We start from the raw sequence: 13,456 nt of genomic DNA on the forward strand, positions 1-13,456 counted from the left end.
CCACACAAGTGGCTATGGCATTTGCATGCATTTACACACACACACACACACACACACACACACACATACACGTCACATCAATAAATTTAATAAAAAAGTTTAAGATTATATCAGAGCCGGATATGGTGGCACATACCTATAATCCCAGCACTCAAGAGACTGAGGCAGAAGGCTTATGACTTTTAGGCTAGCCTGAGACTGAGAGAACACATGCTGGGTCTGAGTCCTCCATTAGCGAAATATCACAGACAAGCCATTTCCCTCATTGATCTACTTAGTACTCAGCCTCAGGAGTCATCAGTGTTCTTAGGCTTTGCATCATTCACTCAGTATCTCCTTGCTGGGCTCAGCCTGTGAGGAATGATTCATGGCAGACATGAGTTGCACAGTCATGATAGGGAAGTGCTTGATCTTTTTTGGGGGGAAAAAACAAAACAAAAAGAAACAACTGTCTTCCAGTGCAAACAGCTCCAGCATGCATGCAAATATTCCTATCTTTAAAAAAAAATCAAAAACTAGTTTTCTGTGCATCCAAGCAGGCCCTTGGAGGACTCCCAAAGCCCTTTGACAGTGATGTCTTTAAATTATCTCTTTTCACATCAACACACTGTGTCCTTTCTGTTTTTTAAAGTAGAGTGCTTACTGGAGGCAAATCTCTGCTGTCAGTATTTGACTTTTTAAAAAAAGATTTATTTATTTTTATTTTATATGCATGACTGTTTGCCTGCATGTGTATGTGTGTGCTATGTGCGTGTCAAGTGCCCGCAGAGGCCAGCAGATCCCCTGAAACAGAGTTGCAGATGGTTGTGTGGGTGTTTGGTACTGAATCTGGGGCCTCTGCAGGAGCAGTAAGTGCTCTTAACCACCGAGCCATCTCTCTACTCCCCCAGTGGTCCTTTTTAAAAACTGCACTGTTTTTAATTAAGCATGGAATGTACTGAGGTTGAAATGACAGTAAGACCAGGATCTCATCTGTAAGGAGATGACAACATAGAGAAAGGTGTGATGATGGGTAACTCCACGGAAGGATGAAAGTGTCCATCACAAGCAATCTGGGTAGAGGGAGTCATTTTCTGCCCAAAGGACCAGGGATACTATCTAGAGAAAAGGCTTAATTCTTCCTTTACTTAGATCTCATGGGGCTTTGGCAGAGTGGTTTGTTTTGTTGTTGTGTCTCTTTGGTTATACATATTTAAGGCACACACAGTGTTTCCGCTGACTACTGAAATGAGATGAATAAACATGTCCATCTACTCAGTTCCCATTTTGAGTTAGGAATGCCTCAGGACCCCTCTCATCAGGACTCAGAGCGCAGTATAGAATTATGGGCTTTTAGCACCCCATCTGCAGAACTTACTCATTATAGCTGAAGGTTCACACCCGGTGACCAACATCCCTTCACAGGCGTGCACACACTGGACTCCAGGACAGTGCTGAGGATACTCTTGAGTTTGACTCTTGAGCATCACATGTGAGTGGGGTTGTGGGAGCTTGTGCTTCTCTGCCAGGCCTGTTTCACTTAGTAGGATGTCCTCCCCCATGCTGCCATGTTTTGGGGGCTGATAGTGTCCCATGGTGCTGTGTCTACATGTTTTCTTTATCCACTCACTATGAGTAGCTGCCATTCCATATCTTGGCCATTGTGAACTAAATATAGATTTTCCAACCTGCTTATCTCATCTCCTTTGGATCTGTACCCAGAGCCAGAAGGGCTTGGTTTTAGGGTGTACCACTTTTATATTTTGAGGAACTCATGCCCTGATTTTCATAAGAGCTCTGCCACTTCATGCCCCACTCCCAACACACACAGCTGTACAGATCCTCTTCTGTTTCTCATCAATGCTCACAGTCTCATTGTTCAGTGATAGCCATCAAATGGAGATAGACAACGTTTTCTGGTAGTGTGTGTGTGTGTGTGTGTGTGTGTGTGTGTGTGTGTGTGTGTCCGCCCGTGTATAGGGAGTGCATGTACACACAAAGCAACTTGAGGTCAACGCCAAGAGCCTTCCTCTGTTTATTTATCCTCATCTTATTTTTTGAGACAGCGTCGTTCCTTAATCTGGAGCTTTCCAGTTCAGCTAAGCCAGCTAGTCAATGAGTTCCAGGGATGCACCTGTCCCTGCCCTCCCAACATGGGTTTATAGGCATGTATCAGCATGCCCAGTTCTTATGTGAGTACTGGAAATAAACTCAGATCCTCATGTTTGCCCAGCAGGCACTTTCCTGAGCTATCTAACCAGCTCTCCTTGTGGTTCTGATGCACATCATCCTGAAGGTCTGTGATGTTAAGCACCTTTCCTTACCTGCTGACTTTTGCACATCTTCTCAGAGATGATGATGTCTGTTCAGACCCTTTGCCCATTTTCATTTGGGTTGGTTTTCATTTGCCAGTTAAATGTGTAATAATTTAAAATGACTTTGAGGAGACACAGTATTTATTTTTTATCTCCTTTAGTTGACTAAATGAAATCTGAACAGGACTGACATTTTCCAGTATTTGTGGATCATTTTGATGGCCTGGGTGGCGGGGTGACATACCCATGGGTGCACTCATTTGCTTTACTCCTACCACAAAGTGGCACAAACTGGTTGGATTAATACCTAAAATACTCTCCCACAGTTCTAGAGGCCAGAACTGGTTTAGATACCCAGAATATTAGGTAAAACATGGGCAGGGCTGTGATCTCCGAGGATGGGGAGAATCCTGCGTATAACTCCATGTGGCTCCTGGCATCCTTTGACTTGGAGCTGTATTCATCCAGTCCCACTCATCTTCCCATGGCCATCTGTTGTGCCACACCCACTGCTCCCTTTCTGTAGAGATGCTATCCTGGGGAATTAGGGAGGGCTCTCCTCTGGCAGATTTCAACAGGGATCTTGTCTCCAAAAAGGGTTTCAGGTACAAGGGATCAAGACTCTAATGTGACTTTTGTGAAAGACACAGTTCAATCAATGATGTTTTAATAGAGTTTTAAATCAAAATGGGTTTTCATGTCAGTAAACTTATTCAGTTGGCTAAGTAACAGCCAAAGGATGCATTTAATGTTGACTAGATAAATGGTCTAAATTACTTCCTTTGACTCTTTCTGCTTATTGCTGAGCAAGCATAAAGACGATCCCTCTGCAAAGTAGCTGGACTGAGTGTCACTGGGAGTTTCTGGTCCATGTCACCTCTGGGTGGATCAGGGCCATGGCCTCACAAGACTGGCATCAGGTTTAATAGGTTTTACTCCTTCCCAGTTCCACTGGATGACATTTGTCTATGGCATAGAAAGAAGTCATAAAGGGAGACTTTGTGTCCCTGATACCCAGACATGCAGGACAGTAGAGCTCAAATCATCCTGTGCCTTCAAGGCAGGTTACAAGGGGAGTCACTCTGCATCTGGGACAAGTACACAAGGATGGGGCACCTCAAACTCTCTCCCTGGACCCTGGACCACAGCCCACAGCCTAAAGTCTATACTTGGGACCCAGTACCAAAGGTTCCCTTCCAATCCATCCGAGCAGATTTGCTTCGATCTACAGGTGGAAGTCCTGCTCACTGCCTGGGATTTGTAATACACTGTGACTCTGCAAGCAGAGGGATTCATTGGTGGGAGTGCAAACACCTGACTTAACCAAAATACCATCCCTACCTGTGTTGGGAATTCCCTGCCATGTTTAAAGTCTCTACCCAAACGCCTCACATTAGTGTGTTAGATAGATGAGAAGAAGGCCATAAATATTATATTCTCTGGTGCTCAAACAAAAGTGCCAGAAACATGAGAAATTATATTGATTTACGGTTTAGGGAAACCTGCCAAGATGAAGAAAAATGGAGAAATTGAAATTGACTTGGTTGAAATCTTACAGCACTCCATATCCCCACCCCAAATGTGAATTAAAATCGTTTACTATATTCTAGGGTTACACCCGGCAGAGAATGTTGATGAAGACCAAGACTGGAGGCAGGCTGTGAGGATCCAGGTTTCCTGCCTAGGAAGGGACACAAGGAAATGTCCTCAGACCCACAAGCAGCTTGTGAAATCAGTGCCCAGTCAGGCTACAATCTATCTGATTTAGTAAATTCCCTCTTTGCCTTTATACACACTGACCTAAAAAGAAATATTATCCCTCAGGGTGCCTTTGAGATTGTTTGTTTAAATTAAGTTTCATTTGGATTTAATCTTAACCAAATCTTCAGAGAGCCAGGCAGGCGCCCTGGAAGGAAGCGCTGTGTGTGTGAACCAATCAGAGTGCTGGTGGAACCTGGAGGCCCCCTCTGCAAATGAAGGGCTTGGTAACATTGCACACTGGCAGCGCAGGCAGAGTGCTAGAAGATGGTTTATGGTCTAGATCATTGTATTTTTATTACACTCATAAAATCTGTGTTTCTCCTCATTTTCGTAATGGCTTCAATGAGCGCCTCCACTTTCCAAAGGCACAGTAAATCGTTCTGTGAGGGGAGCCCTGATTTTGGCGGAGCAGGTTGGAAAGCTTACAGTATGAAACACGCTTAGAATTTTCATCTTACTGGACTGGCACCAAGGCAAAAAGCAGTGTGCGGGCTCAAGTGTGATTCATACTTATTTGCGGGCTTTTTCGTAAATACTTCAGGAGGTTTCCATTAAATTCCAATATAAATGATACACAGTGAGACGCCTTAAGAGTATTGACTGTTTCAGTCCCACGGGAATATAAATCAATATGGAAGGAGAAAAACATTGCACACATGTCTGACTTTTAAGATGGAATTTAATGGAGTAATTTAATAACATGAATGGTGATGAGAAAGCATTTTCTGTGTAAGATTCGTGTGTTCCTTAAATAACAAGACCTTAATCGGATTTTTACATCTGCATTTAAAAGAAGTGAAAGCTCTCTGGGATACCAATTTTACACCTAAATGTGGTTGCTTGTACATATTTCTGTGATGTTAGCTCAGAGCACGGCAGGGAAATCAGAGCCCTCTTCTCTCCGAGCACACTGTCCTGTGCTGACAAAAGTCTGTACCAGCCATGCCTGGGTAACAATCTTGTAAATCACTAGCAACATTCAACACAAAGGTTTGCATCTCAAAGTGATAGCTTCTCTTTGCAAAGTGGTGACTGAGGGGGCTTCCTCAAATGACAAACAAGCATTTGTGTGTTTGTTGTGGCTTAGATCAATTTTATGTGGCTCCTGTAAATTATTAACTAAGGCTTGGATCTTTGTCATCTGAATGGTGTCACACTGTGTGGGAGCAGGCTCTGTCATACTCTTCCTAAGAATCCACTTCTGCTGGGAGGGCGGCTCCCCAGGAGTCATGCGGCAACCGCCATTAGTCTACTCATAAAATGGTGTCCAGTCTGAGCCAGTTTGTGCTGTGTTCCAGAAAGTCTCTTATAGACCCAAAGTTGCTGGGCATGGCGACACAGGCCTTTATTCCTAGCACTCAGGAGGCATAGGCAGATGGATCTCTGTGAGTTCAAGGCCAGCCAGGGCCACATAGTGAGACTGTTGGTTGAGGGTGAAACCCATTGAGTGTTTTTTTTTTTTTTTTTTTTTTTTTTTTTTATCTCATGGAACCTGTATAACATGGGGCTAGTGTGTGCAGAGGTGTGAAGCAACTGCTGGGTGCAGGACAAAGTTCCTGTGGGTGGGATAATTGTCTCTAAGGGTAGTAACCACAAGCTGTGTGTCGTCTGCAGATGGTGTGGGAGAGCGGCTGCGCCGTCATCGTCATGCTGACACCGCTGTCGGAGAACGGCGTCCGGCAGTGCCACCACTACTGGCCTGACGAAGGCTCCAACCTCTACCACGTCTATGAGGTACCAGGACTGAGCACCCACACAGGCCTGGGCAAGAGCACAAATTTCTAGTCCTCAACAACAACCCAGCCAGTGGCTCTGTGGGGCCAGGACATCCCCAGGGAAGGCTTCCACACATTTGACTTCAGAGGGGTCCAGGTGTAGTACAACCAAGAGAGACCCAATGCCCTGTATGGCTACGTAGTTAGGGATAAACTCAGGAGTGAATGTGGGCATTCTGTATCACAACTGCGTAATTCTAAAGGCTGGTGGGACGAAAAAAAAAATGCCTATCATGCAAAGGTGGCCCAGGTCCAAATAATAAGCATCCCAAGCAAGGTCCATTTTCACAGAGAATACTGCCCATGTCTGAATGGCTGGCAGTTTTTCTTGCCTAAGCCATGGGGTTTATAGTATTGGACCTTTTTGTAAGGGGCAGATTTCTCTCGCTGGGTTCCCTACACATACTAGAATGAAGGCAATAACTGTGGTGTTCAAGCTAGGACTCAAATGCCTTGTTTGGTTGTTTGTACATCAAAATTAGATGCAAATGGCTTACATGGTGGGGGGGGGCAGTTAGAGGCTTGACGGGAGCAGTAACAGCACATGGCTAGCAGGCAATAGGTTTTAACTTGGGGAGAGATAGCGCCCTCCCCTTAGTGTCCACTGAGTCTTGTGCTCCCTGATCCAGTTAAAACTGAGAGTGGAGAGGAGGAGAGCTTGGGGCAAAGCAGATGTCACCTGTCTGTCTCCTCCGCTTGGTCCCCTATGTCCCCAAACATGCTACTGTGTTCGTAGTCTTGGGCTCACATGCTTTGCTATCCTGTCCCCACCAGGTCAATCTGGTCTCTGAGCACATCTGGTGCCAGGACTTCCTGGTGAGGAGCTTTTACCTGAAGAACCTGCAGACCAATGAGACACGCACGGTGACCCAATTCCACTTCCTGAGTTGGTATGACCAGGGAGTCCCTTCCTCTACAAGGTCACTCCTGGACTTCCGCAGGTAAAACAAAGAGCATGCTGGCAAACCAATGCGATTGGAGTTTGCACGGACAGGCCAAGGGCATGTGGGTGGGGCCAGGTCTCTGGGTTTTTAAAGATGCTAGCTGCAATGCGACAACCGGGCAGGAAGAGAAAGGGAGAGAGCAAAGGGTGTAGCAAGTGCCTGTGGTCAGTATGAGTTATTTTCCATCACTAGTGGTGTTGAATGTGAGGGGGCAGGCATCGTAGAGCTCTGGAAGTGTGGTCATAACCCACCCAAGATCTATATTCCATAAAGCTTTGGTAATAAAGTCAGATTTCTAATTTGGCTACTCATCCACCAGCCAGGCTAAGGAAATCTCATCAGGCAAAGGCTAGATTATAGAATGGGCAATCTTGACTAAAAAGCCTAAAACTATAGTTAGTCCGTGAATGTGTTTATATGTTGAACACAGTTTTGAAACCAACAGTCATTTTATTTTGTTGTTTGTTGCTCTAGTCAGCCACCCCCCCCCCAAAAAAAAAACAAAACTGTCTCATTTGAAAATGTCTCTAGTGAACTGTTGAGATGAATGTTAGACTTCCCTACAGGAAGATACTGACGATGTAAAGAAAGCCAAATGTGAGGTAGGCGTGCTGTTTGCACATCACACTGGTGATAGGTTAGTGCCACCCAAAGTGGTAAGAGTGCACAGCTGTCCCTCCAAGTCAGTGCCAAGTTCTGCATTCCACATGTAGCTAACCGGAAGCCCACCCACCCAACAAGTTCACAGACAAGGAGCTAGAGAGCTAGGGCCCAGTGTTTTGCAGAAAGTGGTGCCACCAGATGATAAGACAAACAGTTCTAACTGCAGGAAGGTTGGAAAGGAGAACATTGAGAAGAAAATGGTGCTAAGACTGACCTGTACACTTGAATGTGTATGTTACAAATGCTTACACTTTTTATGATACCACTTTGAAAAATATTTGGGGGAAACAATGTTTCCCTACATAGCCCCTGTCTGTTCTGGAACTATGTAAGTGAGGCTAGACTCAAACTCACAGAGATCTGCCTGCCTCTGCCTTCCAAGTTCTGGGAATAAAACTTCTTTACCTGGACCATTCTTTGGAAAGAAATTACATGGAAGAGTCTGAGGAAAGACAGATTTGGTATCAAGGCCAGTGGCTCCAACCCAGCTGTCACCTCCTCTATAGGTGCATTCAGAAATTCGAGAACGTCCTAAATCAGCCACTGTCCACAACTCCTTCCCTCCCACCCTGGTTTCCTGGCCACTAGACCCCTCCCAGTACACACAGAATCTTGAGACTCACATAGAATCTCTTGTTCATGACTGGCAAAGTGGATGCAGCTATGCAGATGGCTGTCCATCTCACTACCCGTCTCCAAGCTCATCCAAGGGGTTTGCACATATATGTGTATGGGCCCATGTCTGTATTCATATATGGAATGGAACATACCCATATCCAGCCCTCGGGGTTCAGGACACATCCTGGAGAAAGCAGGATCCCCAGGTCTCTCCAACTCCAGAATCTATCTAAGCAGACATGGTCCAAAGTTTATGTTACATTATAAAGAAAACAAGACTCTCAGCCTAGTGTTGAAGGCTTCAGTTAAGGTAGCTAGCATTAACTGAAGTCAGTTTGGACAGGACCCAGTAGCCCAGCTGAGGAGCCTTTCACATCGCCGCGGGTAATTGGCACAAATGACCACACTCTCCCGGGATACCCTGGCTTAGAAATGAGTTGCCAGTGCCAGCAGCTGGAGGGATAGGAAGAAGCCACCTTTGAGGACCCCACCTTGTTCAGGGGAAGGTTTCTAGTGCTGTAACAATAGCCTAGCATTCTCAGTGGGCTTGGGGTGTGTGTCAGGCACCCAGGATGTGTAATTAACTGTTTATGGAGCCCAGGGGGCACACATTTACACTTTAAAGAGAAACTGCTAAGAGATAATTAGAGTCACATGTGAGGGCTTGGCTCTACAAACCTCTCCTCTCTCCTGCCTCCTCTCTCTCTCTCTCCCTTCCTCCCCTTCTCCCTCCCTCCTTCCTCCCCACTTCTGTACTTCTTGCTGTGTTCCATGCATCCACTAACGCTGCTCACTGTCAAACCGACAAACCCTTACTTTGCCAGCTACTTAGCGGTGGCCAGTGTCATTTTTGTGATGTTGCAGCTAGTAATATGAGCCCAGTTGCATAGTCACAAAAGTGATCATTGGAAACTGTGACTGCTGCAGGGACACGGGCCCCTCTCTGAGCCTCTAACGACCCGACTTTGCTTCTGTCCGTTTGCATGGCGACTCCTTCTCACTCAGTGACCAAGGGTTGGTTTGTATTGCGAACGGTTCCTTCTCTGGGAAATCCTCCTGCCAAAGTCCATATAGTATCCATTTCCGCTCAATGTTGGAGACCTCGCTTACTGATGACCTAAGACCTAAATGAGACAACTGTGTATTGCTCATCTTCATGAATAACCAGCACCCGCATCTCAGGTCCTCGGATGAACACACTGGCTCCATGTGTGACTTTTTTTTTTTTTTTTTTTTTTGCTTTTCTATTTGTGGTATTTCACGCTGTAATAACCCATGATTCTTTGTTAATAAAGTTCTAAGCTATACTGCCACAAGTATTTCCACCACGTCTTTTACCTGGCCCCAGGGTTGCATGTAAATATGGCACAGGGCGGGTCTGGTGTGGGTATGAAAATTACAGTGAAATCTCTGAAAGGCCTCCTGAGGCAACCAATCTGAAGAAAACATACCTTAAGCATCCTGTAGAGGAAGGTGGGGCCACGGGAGTGGAGATCTGAGTGGCAGCCACTTACCTGGGTCACACTCTTACCTAGAGAGATGATGGGTGGGTTTTTTTTGTTTTGTTTTGTTTTGTTTTTATTTTGCCAAAGTGGGTACTGAGCAGTTAACCGTGCTCTGCCTTACAGATTCCTTGTGGTGGTTCTTAATGTGCATCTTCTATGCTTAGCCCCATCAGGAAAGCAGCGCAGAGTAAACCTGATGACTGGCCACCTTGTGGGCATGCAGACACCTTCCCAACCCACAGTAGCCAAGCATGCAATGTGACCCTGGGGTCATTCCTGTTAGCAGGGAAACTCTGCATAAAGAGAAAGAGCTTTGAGAGGAAAGCCGCCCAGTGGGCCTAGCCCCTGGGTTTACAGGGCTCGTGCCTACCAGGCTAGGGTTCCATTGCAGCCACACATCAGCCCGATGCACAGGTCCAACCGAGCCAGCAGCCTCATGCTCTTGCTTTAATACTCATGTGTGTCAGAGCTGGGACCCAGCAGGGAACAGGGGACTTCTGCAGGGGAGGCTTACTGGGCCTGCTTTCTAATGTGGTTATTCTCCAAGGACCATGCCTTTGGGGGTCACCCTGGTATGTGGGTGCCGTTGCTCAGGGAATTTGCTCCTCATCTTTGACCTCCTCCAGGCCCCACAGTGCTCCTCACACCCCTGGCCACAAAAGGCTCCCTCAGAAGGGCCAGGAGAGAGCTCACTGGTTTCACCCTCATGGTTCTGAGCACTCCGCTCTTCGGGGCTTCTGTGGGTGGTCCCGAGGCTCTAAGATGCTGCAGGTTTTTACAGATTAGAAAGCAGCCGCAGATCAAGTGATTGAACAGAGCTTTGAACATGACCTGTCTGTAGGGGGGCGCATCTTATCCAGGCTCTGCATCTGCCCTTCAATTCCCATTTTTGCTGGTCCCATTGTGGGGGAAGGGGAGTTTAGACTTCTATCAGAAGTACCTAAGTCTACTTCCACTGCAGTGGAAGTCGGAAAAAGGAAAAAAAGAAAAGCCGCCTGCTATCAGCTGCCTGACACTAAATTATCTACTCAGTGCACAGGCCTTAGCATGCAGGCTGCTGCCTCCTCCACCAGGCCTCTCTGCTTGGAAGCCCACAGCCACACCTGATTGATTTCTGCTCTCCACTCTCCTGTCACAGTGCTTTGGAGGCAAAGAACGTGACATATTCCCATCTCTGGTTCAAGGGGAAACATTTTTTTCTGTATTGTCATTTTTTTTCCTCCTTAATTTGAGTCTCACTGGAGGAGGTCACACAGCAAGTTCCAGAACACACCCTCATCACACTTTTTCCCCTTCCAACAAATTCAGAGCCTGTCTTTACTTCCCTTAATAAGAATATCTTACAGACAACTTTAATGTGCCTTGAAAACTTGTTTAGTTGTTTCACTGAATTAAAAATAAATAAATAAATCTTGGAGCCTGTACTATGAGTTGAAACCAGCCCTCTGTTTGAGATATGGTTTGGTTAAAAATACCTTGAATATCTCACTGCTAGTGCTTATATCTGCCAATCTAAACCTGTAGAGTGAAGTTAATTTTAAAAAATACTTTGATTTAGAAAAATAGAAAAGACTGTCCTGAGCTCCCTGGAGTGTTCTCCATAATTTACAAACCCTCACCTCAAGCTAAGACAGCATGCTGTTTTTAGTTGTAATGATGTTATATTCAGTGTGATGAACAGACTATGAGAAATTTTGAGCATATGGTACAAAACTCAAGAGTTTCCCAACAGGAGTCCAGTCACCAGAGCCACACCTAGGGACACATCAGGGGAGAGAAAGGGGGCCTGAGGTGGTGAGGCCAGAACCCTGGCTCCTGTACCTGTGGCCCAAGCCTGGAGTTCACACTTGCAAGGGGAGAACTCACTATGGATGTGTAAGATGTGTTTTTAAAGCTCGTTTACCAAGTTGCCATTGAAAGGGGAAAAGTCATTGAATTAGATATGTAAATTCTCACCTCTATGTTCAAACAGGCTATTGCAAAAATTACTTAGATGTCTGGACTCTGTGCTGGGGCTTGTTTGTGGTTCAGATGACAGCATCTCAGCTTGACACTATAACTTTGATCTCTTTTTATTTCAGAAAAGTAAACAAGTGCTACCGAGGCCGCTCTTGTCCAATAATTGTTCATTGCAGGCAAGTATAACTTTAAACATGTGCTAAGTTTTGCTGTTTCAAAATATAACAGATACAATTACAGTGTGGGCTGAACTTTATGACTGCCTGGTGAATGAATATAGCCGTCTCTCTAAGGGAAACCACAGGAATAAACTTAATTTGCCATTCTGTTTGGCTAGAGGAAGCTGTGGGTCTTTTCCACTGCACACAGACTAAATAGTGCCATGATCTGTCTCCTATTTCTAATGCCCACATACACCTGCCTTATTTTTTCCTAAACCCTCATGGTGCCACAAAACCTTGAGGACCCAGGTTCAACCATGTGCTTATCTCAGTCACAAGGTGAAAAATGCCTGGAGATATACTGGGAACAGTCTGTAAAGACAGGGATTAGCTGCCCACTCTGCTCTCAGTGGCTGAGTCTTGCAAAACTTCAGTGAGAACTGCGTGCATATTCAGACCAGTGGTTCTGTCTCTACCGGACTCCATACTCAACTGTCCATGGTGAAGAAGTCACACTCTGTTTTTCTAGAACTGTCTCATAGAACATTCCTTTCTGCCTGGAATGAAAAGAAGATTTTGACCCTAAAGGTCAAGCATCAAATGTGTGTGTGTGTGTGTGTGTGTGTGTGTGTGTGTGTGTGTGTGTGTGTGTGCATACACATGTGTACATGTGTCTATGTCTGTGCAAATGTTTCTGCCTTTGCAGGGAGTGAAAAATACCCTGTGGTTTTGTGTCTCATAATGCAGAACAAAGAAAGCATCTTCCACCCATAAATGTACTGGGAGAAGTTCTAGTTTATTGGAAGATTTTTGTAAGATTTCTGAAAATGTTCTGACACTGTACCACATACAGAAGTGGGCCACACTGGGCTCAAGGGTGTCACCAGCAGTCCCTTGTCCCCGATGCCCGAATGTGAATTACAGTGCAGTGTGAAGTGTTCCTCTCACCAGCTCGACCTGTCCACAGCATTTGGGGAGGCTGTGAAAGCAAAGGCAAGGACTGTCCACCTGAAAGAACTGCTTGGGGCCACCTGGCACCCCTGGAGCCGTGGTGGTACCCAAAGTCTTCAGTGGATGCTTCTTAAAGTCGCAGTGGATTTGCTAGAAATTTACACGTGAAGCATCCTTCCTTTAGGAGATGCCAGGGGTGTGAGAACAAACCCCCACTTGATGAGAAAACATGTTAAAAACTCACATGACACCGTGGCAACATCTACATGGGGGAGGAGATGGTCTCACATGGTCCTGGTGAGAGATGACTTTGGGCCACTGTTTGCGCAGAAAAGGAATGCTTTCCATTTTTTGTACTTGCTACTGTAGAGACACAATTGAGAACATCTTCACAACTCTGGCCTTGGTGGCCAGCATCCTGGTTATTATAGCTGGTGGGATGGGGGAGACAGAAAGGGAGGGTGCTTGTTGAAGAATGTGATCAAATAATGGATGAAGGAACACTTCTTCTGGTGGGGGGGACGCCTGGAAAAGGACAGGCCATGCCCTTGACAGGAGCAGAGTGAGTGCCCTGCATCTGGCTGCCTAGCCTGGCCTCCTGCTGGCCTGGAGTCCCAGGACACTGCCAGGGACAGTAGAAGGCAAAGGCCCTCTAACTCTGACAGCAGCAAGCCTCTATTCATTCTTTTTTCTTCCCTGACAAAATTGACCACATCTCTGGGTAAAGTGTGGGTGGGGAGAAAATAGCATTCTGAGAGGAATATTTCTAGAGAGAGGAGAGCACCCCAAGAGTGAGTGAGGCCTGTCCTGGCCCCCGTGTGTGTG

General features: G+C 45.9%; 1 protein-coding gene across 1 annotated transcript in view; it reads left to right on the forward strand.

The window, feature by feature from the left end:
* Positions 1-13,456, forward strand: part of Ptprn2 (protein tyrosine phosphatase receptor type N2) — a 723,577-nt gene that overhangs the window by 694,625 nt on the left and 15,496 nt on the right. Inside the window, exons 18-20 of the mRNA XM_036205661.1 lie at positions 5,670-5,789; positions 6,605-6,771; positions 11,642-11,699. Coding sequence (XP_036061554.1) covers positions 5,670-5,789; positions 6,605-6,771; positions 11,642-11,699 — 345 coding nt within the window. The remainder of the gene's footprint in view (positions 1-5,669; positions 5,790-6,604; positions 6,772-11,641; positions 11,700-13,456) is intronic.

This window comes from Onychomys torridus, chromosome 14 (genome assembly GCF_903995425.1).
Source record: "Onychomys torridus chromosome 14, mOncTor1.1, whole genome shotgun sequence".
Classification (NCBI taxonomy): Eukaryota; Metazoa; Chordata; class Mammalia; order Rodentia; family Cricetidae; genus Onychomys; species Onychomys torridus.